General features: G+C 31.4%; 1 protein-coding gene across 1 annotated transcript; it reads left to right on the plus strand.

The window, feature by feature from the left end:
- The first annotated feature begins 1,152 nt into the window (after positions 1 to 1,152).
- upSET (SET domain-containing protein upSET) lies at positions 1,153 to 17,975 on the plus strand. Its single transcript, XM_015330660.2, is given in 14 exon segments — positions 1,153 to 1,175; positions 2,199 to 4,977; positions 5,065 to 5,155; positions 5,806 to 5,953; positions 6,223 to 6,370; positions 6,453 to 6,500; positions 6,596 to 7,253; positions 7,385 to 7,866; positions 7,987 to 9,577; positions 9,696 to 10,748; positions 10,750 to 11,337; positions 11,459 to 11,693; positions 12,064 to 12,201; positions 12,334 to 17,975. Coding segments are annotated over 13 exon segments (8,088 nt in total). The 5' UTR covers positions 1,153 to 1,175; positions 2,199 to 2,560; the 3' UTR covers positions 12,825 to 17,975.
- Positions 17,976 to 18,605: the final 630 nt, after the last annotated feature.

The raw sequence follows: 18,605 nt of genomic DNA on the forward strand, positions 1-18,605 counted from the left end.
GCGTGTGTTATACTTTTTGTCTCGAGTAATTTCGTTGATATTTATGTGAGAACGTAATTTGTATTAATTTGAACGCTCAGAGACTATTTTACATCGGTACAGTTTTGTTTATAATCGAGTTAAGCTTTTACACGTCCCGTGGAATGCACCGAGAGGAGAGTCGTTGTCGTCGTGTTGTGCGCATGCGCGACTACGGGACGCGAGATCGCAACACCATTTTCTTGTAACCATCGTTGTTTCATGATACACAACAATGACGAGTTGAAAGGAAGGGAAGGGAAGGGGAAGGCTCGGCTCGACAAAATTTCATTCCAATCGATTTTCAATTTAATATGTCGATTATCGATATGTTCATATCGATTAAATAAATGGCGGGTAACGCTTCGTGATATGAAAGAGTTATCGATACTAATTTAAAAAGAAAACGAAAATTTGTTTCTGTATGTTTCAAAGATGTCGCCATATGTTAATTTCTTATTTATTTCAAAAAAAAAACAAAAAAAATCTAGTTGCATTTGTTGCAGATCAATTATTGTCACTAATTTTGTTTTTAGTTCGTTGTCGTTCTGCGAATTTAATCGATAACTCATTTGAATTATTAATTTATAAAACAAAGCATGCATCCATTTGTTTGCATAATTGATGAAGAAAAATTCAGTAACAATAATAAAGAACGGAAGTGATGTATATCTTATACGATACATCGAAGTATAATCAGTTGGAAAATAATTTTGGTTTGCATCGAATCAATGTTGAGGGTCGAGGTACGCCAAGTAGGTCGCTGTATAAATCCCATTGCTGCCAACTTAGAAGAATACAAGTTGAGAGAGTCCCCGTGTACAAAACAACGTCGCACGATATCGTTTCGTTACGCTTCACCGCGGATTCGGTTGGAAGCTTCATTTTGTTTCGCGCCATTCTCTAAGGATGAGATTATATTTTTATTTGTTACTTACAAGCTTGAAAATATATATTCCAATTGTTCAATTATAAATCGATAATTTTCAAATTTACAGATGACCTAATCATAACGTACAATTATTTTCCAAATATCAATTTATTTTATTTCAAACAGGTATTCCCCAATTATTTATTTCAAAATGGCGACTTCAAATTCTTATACTTCCAATGAAAGAATCATTTCATTTGACGCTAATAGATGTTTACAAAAAAAAGTAGGTATCAAAGATCACTTGTTAAAAGTATCATAAATTTTCTTTTTTGATTACATTATAAAATGTACAATTGGTATGCAACGAGTATGATATGATTTTCCTTTTATATTTAGAATGGAAGAGATTAGAAATATAAGAAAGTATAAAATTCGTTTGCATTGAAATTGCTGCATATGCTTTTGATTTCAGTGGTATTTTCTGGCATCCGAGGTAAATGCAGCAATCATTGGATTTCGTAAGTTTGTTCGGTTAAAATTAAGTCGGTCAGTGTGCGATAGAAACGCATAACTTTGCTTTAAAGTAACGTTCTCGGTTTGCTTTCGTCGATGGTACAACACTCTATAGCAATAACTGCGTCGTAGTTGTAACTCACGATCTCTTTCTTTCATTCTCCCTCTTTATCTACCTAACTATCTATCTATGTATCTATTCATCTATATTTTAAGTCGCAATACAATCGATGATCTAAATATACATATACATGTATGATTTTTTTTCTTCTTCTTCTTCTTCTTTTTCTAGTTAAATACTTTTCTTAGAAGAAGTTGAAGAATGCAATATTGAAACGAAATATTTCATTTCTAAGAAAATAATAATAATTACAACAATTTGTATCATTAAAATTGATGAAGACAATTATCAATGGAAGGTCGTAGCCAATCAGAGTAACAAAACGCGTTACCGTTTTTTTTTTTTTTTTTGTAATATCAAACATATGATTGCGTTTCATTGTTTCATTTAAACAAACTTGTTGTAAAAATGACAATTGATTATAATTAGTCTATTTATTATTTTATTTTTCGCAATAAGCATCTTTTTTTTGGGATCGATAAGTTGAAACGCAGCGCGACTTTCTTGTTTGAATTATTAAAACTTCTTTGTGTGTAATCTATGCGTTTCTGTAGCAACGTAAAGATTTTCTAAAGAAGTTCTATCCACTTATTAAAGTTTGATTCTTGATATTAATAATAATTGGGACGTTTTATGATACATAGTAAAAGAATAATGATTATTTTGTTTCAGCTTATGGTCAATAATCCTCAAATAGCAGAATCGAGGAGTACGTTATTGAAATCTAAGGTTATTGAAATAATAAGAAAGGCAAAAGATTCGCATTTGTTCAAATTTTCATTGAACGTTATTGAAAGGCCTTCAAAACGTCGACCCCGTCGGTGATCAAGTTATCCGGGGGTGGCACAAGTGGCAGCGGGGAGGAACTATCCCCAAAACCCGGGCCACCTCCTCCACCGGTGGTATCTACAACCGGTGAAAAATGTAACGAAAGTAATGAAACTAGTGTAAATAAAAAGAAAGATGCAGCGGTTGCATTTGAACAACGGGGTGGTGCAGCAACAGGAGCAGGAGCAGGAAGAGCAGAAGCCACCATGAGTATTGTATTACAATTGGGCGCAATGGAAAACAATTCCAATGAAAAAACAAAAAACGGCAGCGGCGGCGCTTCTTCTTCTTCTTCTTCTTCTTCTTCTTCTTCTTCTTCGTCGTCCATGTTAATTGATAGTCAAGAATTAACGTCGCCATTAACGATTGTTACTACTACTACTACTACTACGGCAAATACCTTAGTCGCAATGAACGACGATAATAGCGATAGTAATAATCCTCAAGTACTTCAATGTCTTGAAGTGACAAACGTACCCAAGATAGCAGTAACCCATTCCTCAATATCGCTATCAAGTGTCAAATCAGTCAGTGTTTCTTATACTGTTAATAAAACTAATAAAGAAACATCTCAAAGGGTTAGCAGTTGTTCGCAAACGAATACTACCCCAGTTTTGACGACTCGCGTGATATCACAAAAATCCCCGTGTCAAGCGTTTATAAATCAACCCTTAACGTTAAATGCTTCCATAAACGTCACGCATTTACCAGTCAACTCTCAATCCTCGCCTAATGTGGCACATCCTTCTGTAGTCTATCCTTTGCAAACAGCAACATGTACACAGAACAATCAACAAGCTAAAACACAAACGTCCGCCGTGACCGATGCTAATTCGAAAAAGCAACAAGCAGCAGCAGCAGCAGCAACGACGACGACGACGACGGTCGGTAATTTGCAAACGACGACGAATGTGCACACAAAATTTCAACAAATTTCGCCCCAACAGATCCTTAATACTGCCACTGTAAAAACTATTACAACGGCTACGAATATTCCTAATATACAAAGGATACAAGTAAAAGGATCTAATCTAAATGGGCAACCTCAGACGGTTAACTTACAGAAAGTCAAAGCTGTCGCAAACCTCAGTAATCCTACTATGGTACAACGTAACACGGTATCTAGGTTACAAGCTCTACAAAAACCTCAAGTTCTTACTGGTACTACTCAAGGAGGCCAATTCACGGTCAATCAAATCTTTAACAATGCCAACTTGCAACGGATACAAACTGGTACTTCATCACAAAAAGTCCAATCTAATAATTCGGCGAATTCCCCAAAAATGTCACAGGTCTATAATAACCAAAAGACAGCAGCAGCAGGTCAACAATTGGTAACCAATCATGCAAATCACAAAGTACAATATCAGAATAATCAGCAGGTACAACCAACGATACAAAAGGTCCAGGGACAGCAGCAACAAAAGTCATTGCCTGTTCAAAGACAGAATAATGCTCAAAAGTCTAATAATTCCGCAGGCAGTGTACAGAAGGCACAAATTAGTGGACAGATGCAAAATCAGTCACCACAATTGCAGAAACAAGTACAACAATCACAAACGTCGCAAAATCAAAGATCCCAATCTGCAATTACGTTGAACAAATCTCAAACTTTAACGACTGTCACTTCTAATCGAGTGCAGACCATAACGAACGTTTGTAAGAGTAACAGTGTACCTAACATTTCTAAGGTTCCACATAATTCAAATGCTTCTGTTACGAGCAAGCAACAGCAAGGAGGAGCATCACAATCCCAACAATCTAATGTACAAACGTCGACGCAATTGCAACCGCAATTATTACAAACGTCCCAGCAACAACATGTTACACAGAAACAACAAACAGTTACCACGACACCACCACATATTCAAAGAAATCATAATATTACAAATGTACATCAGAAAGTGGCAACTATAACCGCAATACAGGGTAATCATAAAACTCAAACTATAGTGCATTCAAAGCAGCAGCAACAACAGCAGCAGCAGCAACAACAACAACAACAACAACAACAGCAGCAGCAACAACAACAACAACAACAACAACAACAAATGGTTATGAGAGTAGGTGTATCGAAAAATCAAGCGCAAAATTTGCAGCAAGGAAATATCAAAACTATTCCACAAAAGAAAACAAACACCGTAAAGTCTCCGAGTTCTCAAAATTGTGTTCAACACACCTTACACAGAAATAATAATTCTCAACCGGTTAAAATCATACAACAGCAACAGAATGTAATTGGTCCACAGAATACCCAGAAACAACCTGGTTGTATTAAAACTATTCCACCTCAGAAACCTGCTCAACGAAACAATCCCCAGATAATAACAGGCTTTAAAAGCTCTTCAAATAATGTTACTACGATAAAGAATCAAGGATTGATGACGACACCGGTATCGCAGAAAACGAGTATAAAAACGTTACTTCCCCAACAGACTGTTATGCAAAATATGTTGGTGCATAAGAGTTCACCTATTAAAGTTCAACAACAAACTATACAACAGAAACAACTTATCATGGCGTCGCAATATTCACAACAAGGAGGAGGTAGAACGCAAACAGGACAAATGAAAACTTTGCTCTCTACTACAAATACGGAGGTACACGAAGATTTAGATAACAAGTAAGTACTTTTGTATTCATTTTTTATTAAATCTAATATTTATCTGTATATTCAAAAATCTAATGTATAATAATTATTAAATTTTAGAATGGAAACTGATTCATGTAAATTTAACGTAGAAGAGATACAAAAAACCCCACCAAAATCTCCAGTTAGAAGAATGCCGTTGCCTTACGAGGTAATAATTTGGTTAATTAAATATGAAACGTTGTTTCAGTTTGAAATCAAACGTTTTTATTTGATTCCGAACTGAAAATAAGAAGAATAATCAAACGTTTCATATTTAATTAACCACTTGCGGTGCAAATATGTGTCCAACATGCTTCTGCTATGAGATTCTGGGATAAATGTTTTTTTTTTTTAACCAGTGTTTCAGTTACGAAAGTGTTTATTAATGATTTTCATTTACTAATTAGAAATTTGATTGTAAAATCAAATGAAAACTAGAGAATATTTGTGTGTCGGTTTGTCCGGGATGTTTGAATACAGGGATGGAGCAGAATTTACACGCCACCATGTTAAAAAGAAATCCCAAGAGAAAGAATACAATTAAAATGTGGGGTGTGCGATTTGTCGAAGTGTAACTAATCTTTTTTTTTTTTTTGACCGGTTAAAATGAAGTCCAACGCAACCCAAAACAATCCTTAACAATATTGGAGCCAATAATACACTGAAGATATTAGCCAAATTACTTGGACGGATTGAAAAATAACAGACAATGAATCGGTTAAATGATTGCCTTACAAGTTGTGCACAGCTTTCGGTTTGGCCTTGTTTTCCAAACAAATATTAATAAATAATATGTTACAACTCATTATCGAATTACAGTGTCTTCAGTTTGTTCTACAAGATCATAATTATGGAGCACCACCACCACGAACACCACCACCACCTTCGCCACCTCCTCATACTAAACAACAACCAATTAATGGTGCTGGTACTTCAACTACTACTTCTCAATATATATATGGACAAGGTAGTCAAACTAATATTATTATTATTATTATTATTATAATATTAGGAAGACTGAAAAGTAATGTTGTGTTACTACGTACGTATGTCAAATTATTTCTAATATTTTTAATCAAAATACCGATTGATGATTTTTATCTACCAGAGATAGAAAAAAAGGTTTTCTTGATAACGTGATTGATTAATTAATTTAACCTTTCCAGTCCACTTAATATTAATATTATGTTTATTTCTAACCTAAAATGTATTCATTAATTTATCTTTTTTTTTTAGTTGTAAATAATAGCAATAATGTGGAAGATGATGCAGCTAGTGCAATCAGTAGTGAAGCCGGACGTGAAGTAGAACCGGAAGGTGAAGAGACAGAAACTGCTGCTGAAGGTGAAGGTGATGACGAGGACAGTGTTACTAGATGTATATGGTAAAAGAATCTTTTTAAATAAATAATTATATATATATATGTCCTATATAAATATAAATTAACTTTGGTTATTAATTTTCAGTGCTTTTGAACACGATGACGGGTACATGATATGCTGCGATCGTTGCTTGTACGTTTTTAAACAATTTATATATTTAATAAACAATTTATATTTAACAATACTAACGTATATTAATAAAAAAAAATGAATGTCTAATTTTCCAGAGTTTGGCAACACGTGGATTGTATGGGGATTGATCGTTCAAACATTCCTGATGAATATCTTTGTGAAATTTGTAAACCACGACGCGTTGATAGACAAAGGGCACGTACTTTGCAAATGCGTAAACGCGATGAATTGTTAAATTCGGATAGTTCATCCGACACATCATCGGCGAGTTCGATAGATACTGATATTGGTGTTAATTCAACACAAAAGAAACGATCAATGCATCATCAAGTTTCCAGAAGAAAATCAGATCCTCCACCGCAAGTAAGAAGACTGAATAACAACAACAACAATAATAATAATAATGTAGGAAAAAGACAAAGACGAGATTCGAATCCAAGACAGTCTAGTGCGGTTAGAAAGAAAGAGACTACCAAACGTGGTCCAGGTAAACGTAAGACTAAAAGAAGAGGAAGCGGGGATGAAAAGGAAGAGGAATTTCAATATGATGCATGGGGTGGTTCTAACATGACTCCTCTCAGACAATGGATAGAAAGATACGAAGAAGCAGTGACCAATCATTATAGTCCTGAATTAAGAGCTAGAATATCTAGCATAAAGGTCAATGGTACTCATTGTGATTTAAGACAAAGTAATATGAACGTTATTGCCACTGGTAAATGCAGACTCAATGTGCACAGTAACAATTTAAGAGTAAGTATAAATATATTTAGCTTTTTTTTTTTTTTTTTTTTTTCTAAACTCAATAATTAATTAATTGTTTTATTATTCCATTATTATTTTAGAAAGAATCTGTATAATAATCATATTTATATGTATAACAGTTTTTGGCAGCCACAATGTATCTACCGCCAAACACTCCGGTTGTTGAATTGCGTGGAAAATATATGCTAAGTACGCAACATAGACCGTCGCATCCTCAGGGTAGACAGCATGCTCAAAGACCAGGGCCTTTTGTATTCTTTTATCGGTTGCCACGAGATGGTACTGAAGTATGCGTAGATACTAGAACATATGGAAACGATGCAAGATTCGTGAGGCGTAGCTGTAAACCTAATGCAGAAATAAAACATTGTATAGAAAAAGGAACATTGCATTTGTATATTGTCACAAGTATGGCAATCGAAAAGAATGCTGAAATCACAATTAGGCATGAGCCACACGATTTGTTATTGTCACCTAATCCCAATTCCCCAGTGATACCGGTGACTTGTGCATGTAATAATACAAGGGAATGTCAATTTACATCGACAATTCAATTTAATAGAAGAGGTAGTAATGGGGCTGTGGTTGTAGAGAATGCAGAGTAAGTATATAATAGATAGAGATTTTAGATACATTCAATGAAATCATTACTATTCTCATTATTATTATTATTATTATTATTATTATTAATAATAATAATTTATTTGTTTTGTTTTTGTAGCGGTAGAGAAAGAAGACGACGAGGTAGACGAAACACAATATGCGAGGATAGTGATTCGGTACCTACAGTTTCCAGTATAAATGTTACAACATCATCAACGACCCAAGTGCCGACGGCATTACCTGTAACAGCACCGCCTAAAAAAACTGTACCAACTAGTAGTACTAGTAGTACGGTTACACGTCAACTACCTAAAGAAGAAACTACAGTAACAACGCAACAGCAACAACAACAACAACAACAACAACAACAATCGCTACCCCAACCATCCCAAACGTCTCCTGCTTTACCCCAGCCTACTGTGCAAGAGATGAAAAAGGATAAGAAGAAGATGACAAGGGAGGAAAGAAAAATGGAAGCCATTATGAAAGCTTTTGAGAGACTTGAAAAGGCAGAACAAAGAAAGCAAGAGGTTCAAGCTAGGAATGCGCAAAGAAAGGAATCGGGTGGTACGCACAGCGATAACGAGGACACTCATAATTCTGTCGTATTACAATCTAAAACTAAACAACAAAATTCTGAAAGAACGTTACGACGAAAAAAGAGGAAGGGCCGTGCAAGGACTTCCTCGCAATCTCAAAGTACTAGAAGGACACGATTAAATTCCGCAGATTCGGATGTGTCGTCGGGCGACGAGAGTAATTCCATGCAATCTCCTCCGCTTGCTACACAAAATCGTTCGTCAAGCGGTGACGCATCATATTCTGCACATTTAAATACACCAGCCAAAAATGGAAACGATGGCTTTACTACTACTACTACTACTACAGGAGCAGGAGGAGGAGGAGGAGGAGGAGGACAAGGACAAGGACAAGGGCAAGGACATCAAGGAATACAGACGGCAGCTGGTCTGTTACTAGCGTTAGCTAATTCAAATACACCTGGTCCAAGTTCTCCACCTTTACAGCAACCAACACCTGTTAAAAGTCCTACATGTGATAGCGGTGCCAGCAGTAGTTCTCAAAGTTCAACTCCGTCCACACCGTTATCTTCAGCATGTTTACTTGTTGCAGCAGCAGTTGGACCCTTAGCTCCTGGTTTTAAATTTCCAAAAACTAAAAAAGTTTTGATGAATGAATGGTTGAAGGAATCACCAGACCCACCTCAAACTAATATACCTCAAGCCACGCCAATAACTTCTATATCATCTACTACTACTTCTTTGCAAAACTCTGTCGTCAATCATCCTCTCTGTAGGTCGTCAGAGTTTTCATTACCCAATGATCCATCCGCTGAATTTTTAACTCAAAGTTATGCGGCCAAAAGTCTAGCCACACTTGTTCAAGCTGCTAATTCTGTTTCCGGTATATGCGATTCTCCACCACAACGAAAACAAATGATTACAGGAAGCAATGCTTGTCCTGTTTCAACTGGATCTGCAAAAAAGAGATGGTTAAGGCAAGCTATTTCGGAAGAATGTGAATCGCCAAACAGTCGGCCTGAAAGTCCTCCCCCTAGCGAGAGGGTGGCACCACCTAAAAAAAGAAGAATAGCTAGGGAAAGTTTATCTTCTGATAATTATACACCGCCAACAACACCAACGATGTTAATTCCAGAAGTTGTTTCAACTAATAAATTATGCAACAACGAAGTAAGTCTTACAATTATACATTTGTTCAATTTGTGTTTTCACATTTGTCAATTTGACTTAGTCATATTATTATTATACAATATTATTATCTATTAACTGAAGTAATATTATTTTGTAGGAATATCATTTTATTGAACAACCTCAATCTCCAACGATGGAACACAATGGCGACCAAAACGATGAATCTGAATGTTTAGATGAAAAAAATGTAACAAACAGTATCAAAAAATCGGATGAAATGACGTGCAATTATTCGAACAATCATCAAAGTACTGAAGTAAATGAAATACAAGAATTTATCAAAATCGAATCAAAAGAATCTCTAAAACAAGATGGTATTTTGATAAAGGAAGAATCCTATTTAAATAATGAGATATTTGATGCCAATGTTAATACAAAAGTAGAACCTCATTTGACTCCTTCGGAGTTGATTAAAAGTGAAAACAAAATTGCTGCGACGACGACAACGACGACGACGACGACGATGATGACGATGACGATGAATGATTTTCAAGTGCAACAAAATGCGCTGATAAAAAATGAAGATATCAAAGAAGAAGAAATAATTGAGAAGGGAACGGTCGAAATAGTTGATCAAAACGAACCCGACACAGAAATGGAAGATTTTAATTCGCCTAATGTCGCCATGGAATCCGACGCAATTTTGAAACAACGCGTAGCTGAAATGAGATTAGAATTTGGTGGTAGTATAGCAGACATTGTGAACATTTCTAACGAACAACGTGAAAAATCTACTGACGAGGATGACAAACAGATGGAAATTAGTAAAGATTCGGAAATAAGATCGGAGGATAACAACTCGATCGACGAATTTGACGTAGAAGCACAAATGAAAAGAATAACCGGAGACGATGGTAACGATTACAAAGAAAAAGTGGACACTAGCTCGGAAAAAGATAAAAGTATGGATGGCATAGAAGGATTAATGGAAAGTTCCAAAGAAGATTCCGAATCTGAAGATAACAGGGATATGGATGACGGCCATGATTATTGCGAACCATTTAAATTATTCGCTTCTTCATCTAACGATGACAATTTTTCAGAATACAAAACTAAATCTTCTTCCGAATTAACAAATCTTAACGTGGAAGAAGTTAAAGTCAATGTTAAACCTAATAATAATAATGAATCTCAAAAAAATGGAACAACAGCAGGCATCATCCTCTTTCGTTATATCCGAAGAATCTATTTTTGAATCAACTTCTTCCAATATGGATACAGAATCTGTTATCGAACAACCACCTCCTTTCCAATCGATACCACCGTTGAGTGAAAGAATTCGTAAGAAAACTGATGCCCCTAGTAACACGAAAAGTCAATTAAATTTCGAAGCAGCCATCATTGAATCTACGATTGATATGGAATCCGAGGAAGTATGTAAAAATGGTGAAGATAAATCAATGCTGTTGTCGACAGTTTTGCGAGAATTGTTAGAGGCTAAACTTGAAGATGAATTATCTAACGAATCTACGAATAAAGTTGACAATGAGGATACTGCCACATCTTACAAAGATATACATAGATCACTTTCACCTGAAAATACAGGAGAAGTTAAAGATTCCTCAATGAAATGTAAAAACAATAAAGAAACTCATTTGGATGAAGTTTCAATTAAACAAAATGACATTCAACCAACAAAAGAAATAAAAAGATTGAAAGATCCTAGAACAGTTGTACCAAATAATATGATAGCACCTTCCATGAATGCTCCTCAGCCAGCCAAGCGCAAGGTTAGAACGGTAGGATTATAGTAGATTTTCTGTTTGCACCCCCCCCGTTTATTTTTTTTTTCGATATTTATATTATTATGTTAAACTTATTTGAAAATTAATTGATTATATTTGTCCATTGGTTTGACAGTTATCGATATCTGAATACCGAAAACGCAAACAACAATCGACTGGTACACCCCCAGATCCGGAACCGTCTAATGATTCAACGATAGAAAAGGATAAAGCAAGAGGTAGATCAGATAGTGCAAGCAGTGGGACTTCATCTCTTAGTTCAGACGAAGAAGGTTCTAAAATTTCCCTTGATTTACCAGGGATTACTGCATTACCACTTTTCACTAATGCTGAAAATGATGAAAAGAAAGGTAATAACGAGCATCCAGATTCTTACATTGTACACAATTCCTGTTAATCTGCAGTCTACATGATATTCATCAATATCAACTTTAGAGTATGTATTTTTTTACTAGTTATAAGTTTTCTTAGGTTATCAATGTATAAACACACACACACACAAAGAAAAAAAGAAAGAAAGAAAGTCAAAACTTTTGAGATCATATATGGATTTAGTCAAAATGATCAAATAGAAAATTTCTATCTCTGTTGCATTTTATTTTTGTAAATTTATGAATCATCAAAGGATTAGTAAAAAATCATGCACGTGTTATATAACCCAAAGTTTCCTCATAATTCTCAGTGTATATCTAATAAATATATATTTATATTTATATTTAGGTAGTGAAGAAGGTACTATTGGTTGGTCGGCAGCACCAACATTGGTTGAACGTCAAAGAGAAAATTTAACGGAAAGATTAAAGCGTGAATTTGGCTTATTTCTTAGCGACGACGAAGAAGAAAGAGCTCGCAAACATGGTAAGCAAACAAACAAACAAACAAACAAACAAAGAAAAACAAAAAACAAAGGATCAACATTTATAAATGAATAAACGCTTAACGTAAAAGTAACATTAAAATGATTCTCCTTATTTTTGTCTTCAATTGTAGGTTTGACTGCAGAAGCTATTTTGAAAGCTCGTAGAACGTCACCGCCATTTTCTTTGATTCCAGCTACAAATCCTGCGTTTCCTTTACCACAGTTACCACCTCAGCCATATATACCACCACCAGGATCTTCAGCAATACATTATCCACAATACCAAGCTAATAAATCATCCTCCTGTCCTGTTGTTCAGTATTCCAATTTTAGTGCACCACAAGCAACATTACAAACGGTATATCCAAATGTAACAAGTCAAGGAACTACTGTCAACAAACCAGTACAATTTTTGGTACCTCAAGCAGCATCACAAGCTCCACCAGGTTCTAATCCATATCCTCCGCAATTTATTCCAACGACGATTCCAACAACAGTGCCAATTACGAAATTTTCTTCTTCGGCGACTTCAACGTCCGCCGGGACTACTACTCCACACGTATTTTCAACATCAGGTCAAACGCAGAAACCTTTTTTCAATCATCCTGCACCAAGGTCGTAACTGGTATTAACGGTAGTACTATTTTTTTTTTTTTTTTTTTTTAGTTAAAGTACGATTGATAAAATTATCACAATTGCTCTCTCTCTCTCTCTCTCTCTCTCTCTCTCTCTTTTTCTTTCTTTCTTTTTCTTTTTCTGTCGACAAATGGCGAACAGTGTGATGCAATTAAGATACAAATAATTTACAGCTATTAATCGATTGTTGTTGACAAAATATGAATAGAGGGGAACGTATATATACGTCCTTCGTAGTGGAAACGTTTAAAAGTAATTATAAACATCACAATTGGAATATACTCGTAAAAGTCACACAATTTCTTCTAAATATTATTTATTTTAAATAAATTTGTATTCACATATATATATATATATGTGTATATATGTGTGTACAATATATGTATAAACGCACATGCGTATTTAGTAGCATAATAATGAATGCTACAAATCACATTGTATTATACGTAGAAATTGAAGAAAAAAAATATAATAATAATAATAATTATCATTAATTAGTAATGACAAGATGTAAGATGTACGAAAACATCATCTGAAGTTAAGAAATATGAGACTTGTTAAACGTTAGGTACTATTATATATATATATATATACGCTTTTAGAATTTTCATGCGCAGACACAAAAAACAAACTATACTTGGCATAGAAATTGGTTTTTTTTTTTAATTTTGTTTTTTTTTTGAAAATAACTCAACAACAGGTTTCTTATAAATGGCCTAATGGCAATAGTTGAAATATTTTCGAGAAATAGTCGTACGCATTTTTAGATAGGTATATGTTTGAAAACCTGTTGATACAAAATATATATTTAGCATCATCAAAAGCAACTAAAAAAAAACAAAACAAAACAAAATAAAAAGGAAAAAAAATAGAAGAAAGAGAAGAAGAAGAAAAGAAAGAAAAGAAAGAAAAGTGTATTCCAAAAATGTGTGTATGCACTTTTGATATCACCAAAATGGTGCGCCGTATAAGAGTCAAGTGTTTATACATTAATAATAACATTAATCCAATTTTGATAATATTTAAAAGAAAAAGAAAAAAAGAACAAGTTGGAATCTCTTTTAAATGGATGATAAATCAAAGATCCGTTGATCGAAATCTTTAAGAACAGTTATCATCGTCACATTAATTATATATATATATATATAATAATGTGCACTTATGAGTCTGCATTATTATTCAATGAAAAATTGTATATATTACTTGCATATATGCATAATATTATAATAATATAAATCTTTATTTAATCATAATAATTGTTAGATTAACCTATAGACTTCTAATAACACAATAATTAATTAATTAATTAATTAATTAATAAATAACCTTGTGCTGTGTTGTTGTAATCTTTCAAAAGCCAGTACTATCTGTGTCCAGATTTCTCTATATTTTATATTTCATCAATGTAAAATTCGTAGATAATTAGTTATAATAAATACGTTGAAATTTCATTTCGAGAGAGTTCATTTATAATAATAATAATAATTATTATTATTATTATTGAAAATATGTGTTTGTAAATTTAGCTTTTTTTTTTCTTTATTTTGTTTTGTTTTGTTTTGTTTTTTTAAATCACATTTGCGCTTTCATTTAGGCGAATAAGAAAGAAAAACCAAGAAATTTTTATTGTAGCTTTTATAATTTTATGGCAAATATCTCTCTGTTCGTGTAAAGGCCTTAAAAAGAACACATAGTAGAACAAAAAGAAGAAGAAGAAGAAGAAGAGGAGGAGAATAATAAGATTATTGTTAATATTAAATAGAAAAAGGACAAGGCCTTAGGATACCTTAAGTATTTCTAAATTAATATATTTCAAACATGACGTGTCATTGTTTTATATGTTTAGAAGTCTAAAGAGGATGATGATGATGATGATGATGATGATGTATGTTTTATACAAAAATTCTAAGTCCTTGTTATATTATATCAGTTGTTTTCTTTACAATATAACATATATATATATATATATAGATAAATACCTACATTAAAAATAAAAAAATAAAAGGTGCTTATTTATTTTAATTTTTATGGCAAATCATAATGAGAAACACAAACGTTTTTAGTTGTTGTTGGTTGGTTGGTTGGTTGGTGGTATTTTTCAATTTAAAAATTGATTGACGAAAACAATTTGTAGAAAAAAACAAAAAGAAACAAAACAAGGTTGTGTTAAATTTTGGGGATTGTTATATATTCATTTATAATTATCCCAAAATTTAATGCTCTCATTTAAAAAAAAAAAAAAAAAAAAAAAAAATAAGTACAAAGCTCTGAGAGAAAATATAAAAGCAGCAGCAGCAGGAGGAGGAGGAGAAACATTTTCGGACAAAATAATAACATTGAGAGACAATTGTAGGCTCTACTTATTCTATTTAAAAAAAAAAAAAAAAAAGAAACAAAAAAAAAAGAGAGAAAAAAAATGGTCAGAAAAATTTGTGTTTTGTACAATTTTTGTTTTAAAAAAAAATGTTTATAAGAAGATATTACGAAGGATTAACAAAAAAAAAAAAAAACAAAAATCATCGTATTGTATCTTTTTTTTTTTTTTTAATGTATAAATTAATTTTATTTTTCTTTTCTTTGTAATCGTTCGAGATGCGTTTATCAATAGAATTGTATAATAATCGTGCAATTCTGTGTATTTAAGAAATAAAAATAAGAAACTAATGGATACTTAGTGGAACAAATAAAATAATAATAATAATAACAATATGTAATTTAATAGCTCTTTAAAAAGAAGAAGAAAAATTACATCAAATATTATTTCAATTAGAAATGTAAATTATGTATCGAATAATTAATTAATATATCGTATTATTCTCTAGTGTACACATCAATGTAATTAAATAAGTGTACAAAGCTTCGTATAAATTTGGCTCAATCGTAATAATGTGTATATATACATATACATATATATATATACACTATAACTGTATTACTAGTAGTTATTATATTTAACGATGGTACATCAAATGATTATTTTTTAAATTACACACATTTATCTTATTTTTTTGTTCTTTCTTTCTTATAAATTCAAACTAATATTATAATAGTAATAATAATGTACTATATTGATTTGATTTAATTTAATTTTTATTTAATATTATTCCTCCTTTTTTTTTTCATTAGAAAGTAAACAAGAAAGAAAAAAAGAAAAAACAAAGTAAAATTATATTTAAATACAACAACGAAAGAAAATAATAATCATGATTTACAATAAAGTAATTAACAAATATATATTATTGATATAAGCTTGTCATAAAATAGCAAACTAATTATTATTTTTTAATAAACTTATTATTATATAAATACTTAACAATTCATTTCTAATTAAATGTCAAATGAAACTTTGAAAATGTTTTGCTATGATAAATATGATTTATATATTAATTAATGGACAAATATACACACACATATATATATATATATATACACACACATATGTGCGTTTTATCAAATGTAATAGAAAAAAAAACTCTTAAAAATTGTCTTCATTATTATTATTATTATTATTATTATTAATAATAATCATATGTGAATCTTTTATCTTAATATATCATTTTGGGAAAAATATATATATATATATCTAACAATTTAACGAGTCAGAAATAATAAGCAATTGTGTAAAAGAAAATGAAGAAATACGCATATAGGAAAAATAAATACACTTTCCTGATGTAAACATTTTTTACAATCGGATTTTAAGCATATATATATATATCTATCTATATATATATCAAAGTTTGAAGATCTGTGATTAGCAAAGTAAGTCAGTAAAAATTGTGTTTGAACATTTTACATGTGTACTATCTAATTATGAAAGTACCTTTATCAATTTATTCCTAATTGCGTATGAAGAATCTGTTTTTGTCTCTACAGAAAAAAAAGAAAAGAAAAAGAAAAAGAAAAGAAATGAAATGAAATGGAATAAAAAAATATTTCCCCCCCGTTTTACATTTTATGTTTGGCTGACAATTTAAGAGTCAAAACAAACATATTTTTGGCATTTGTGGTATTATCTTATATTTTTAGCCAATATTTTGTAATAAAATTAGTAATAATAAGATACAAATATTACAGGTGGTTTGCATATATATATAATACAAATGCTCGTGTACATCTATACATATATACATATATATATATAAGTGTACAGTTTTTATGTTCTCCACCTGAGTATATAACGAGAGATGATGATGGTGATGATGATGATGATGAAGAAGAAGAAGGAGAAGAAGAAGAAGAAGAAGAAAAAGAAAGTGTAAATACTTTTGTAAGATAAATTTAAGTATCGATGTTTCACTTAAAAAAAAAAAAAAAATAATAATAATAATTAAAAAAAAAAAAATAAAAATCTTGTACCTTCTTTAAGCTCAGAAAGAAAGAAAAGAAAAGAAAAAAAAAAAACAAACAAAAATTCAACAAAAAATATGATTGATGTAATAATAATATGCGCGATAGCTTTGACAAATTCTGTCTGATTTTCTGATATATTACTAACACATTTGTATAGTTATAATAGCGAAGAATTAAATTTATAGTATATTATAGTATATTAATAGTAGGCAGCGATATTAAAATATAAAAATTTGTTATTAAGTACATTTTCTAATAGAAGTAGTAGTTCGTTAGAATAATCGTTTAAATGTTGTACATAAAAGATATTATCACACACACACACACAGCAATTATTATTATTATTATTATTATTATTATTATTATTATTATTATTATTATTACATATTAGCATATATACATATATGTATGTACGTATGTATATGTATATATATATATATATACATACATAGTCTTATGATAATTTCAGAACACATAATTTTTTTATTTGCGATTTATTGTTACTTGTATGTGCCTAGTTATAGCCATGTTACATTACTACGTACACACTGTATAATAATTTAATCAATACTATCAAATTAATAAATGTAACAAGTTCTTCGATATCAAACTTGATATGAATGATATATATAGATATATATATATCTATATGTACAATGTATGTACAAACATATATATATTTATATATATATATATATATATTACATATTATTATGGCATAACATGTAAAGAGCTCATATTTAGGCATACATGAAATTTAATAAATCGAAATACATTTTACGAATTAATTACTCTCTATGATCAATCTTTCAATGATAATAATCATCTCTCATATCCAATCAAAAAACAGCAGCAGTTATCTTTTATCATTAAACTTTATCTTCAAATCGGCAATTCAAATATTCAAATTATTTGTTTATATAATTTACCACAGTAATCAGTAAAAGTCTTGTTTACAAGTTCCTGTAACATTTTATTATTTTTGTTTTTTTGTTTTTGAATTATGAGTAATCATTTGATTAGTCAAATCAAGTACTAATTTCCATAAATTTGAAAACAATTGATAATTGCAAAAATGATTAACACAGTTTATCAGAGGTAATATATAACCTGATTTGGTTTATGAAAAAATAATTTTAACAAAAAGAATATATCCCATAATAAAATATTCATATAGGTGTAATTGGGGAAAAATCACGTTAAATACACGTTAGAATAATCAATGTGTTAAAGAAGTCGACAATAAAGACCAATTGATGGTTAAATGAAATTACACGCGTTACATTAAATATTATAAATTATAGTTAACATCATGAACGAAGCTGATAGTTACATAAAATCATTGAAGTAACGTGTGCAAAAAAGGGTATCATATATTACATGTATGCACACGTATAAGAAAGATATATGGCAT

Source organism: Polistes dominula, unplaced genomic scaffold, assembly GCF_049000335.1.
Source record: "Polistes dominula isolate Pdom_NZ unplaced genomic scaffold, Pdom_raw_medaka contig_84, whole genome shotgun sequence".
Classification (NCBI taxonomy): Eukaryota; Metazoa; Arthropoda; class Insecta; order Hymenoptera; family Vespidae; genus Polistes; species Polistes dominula.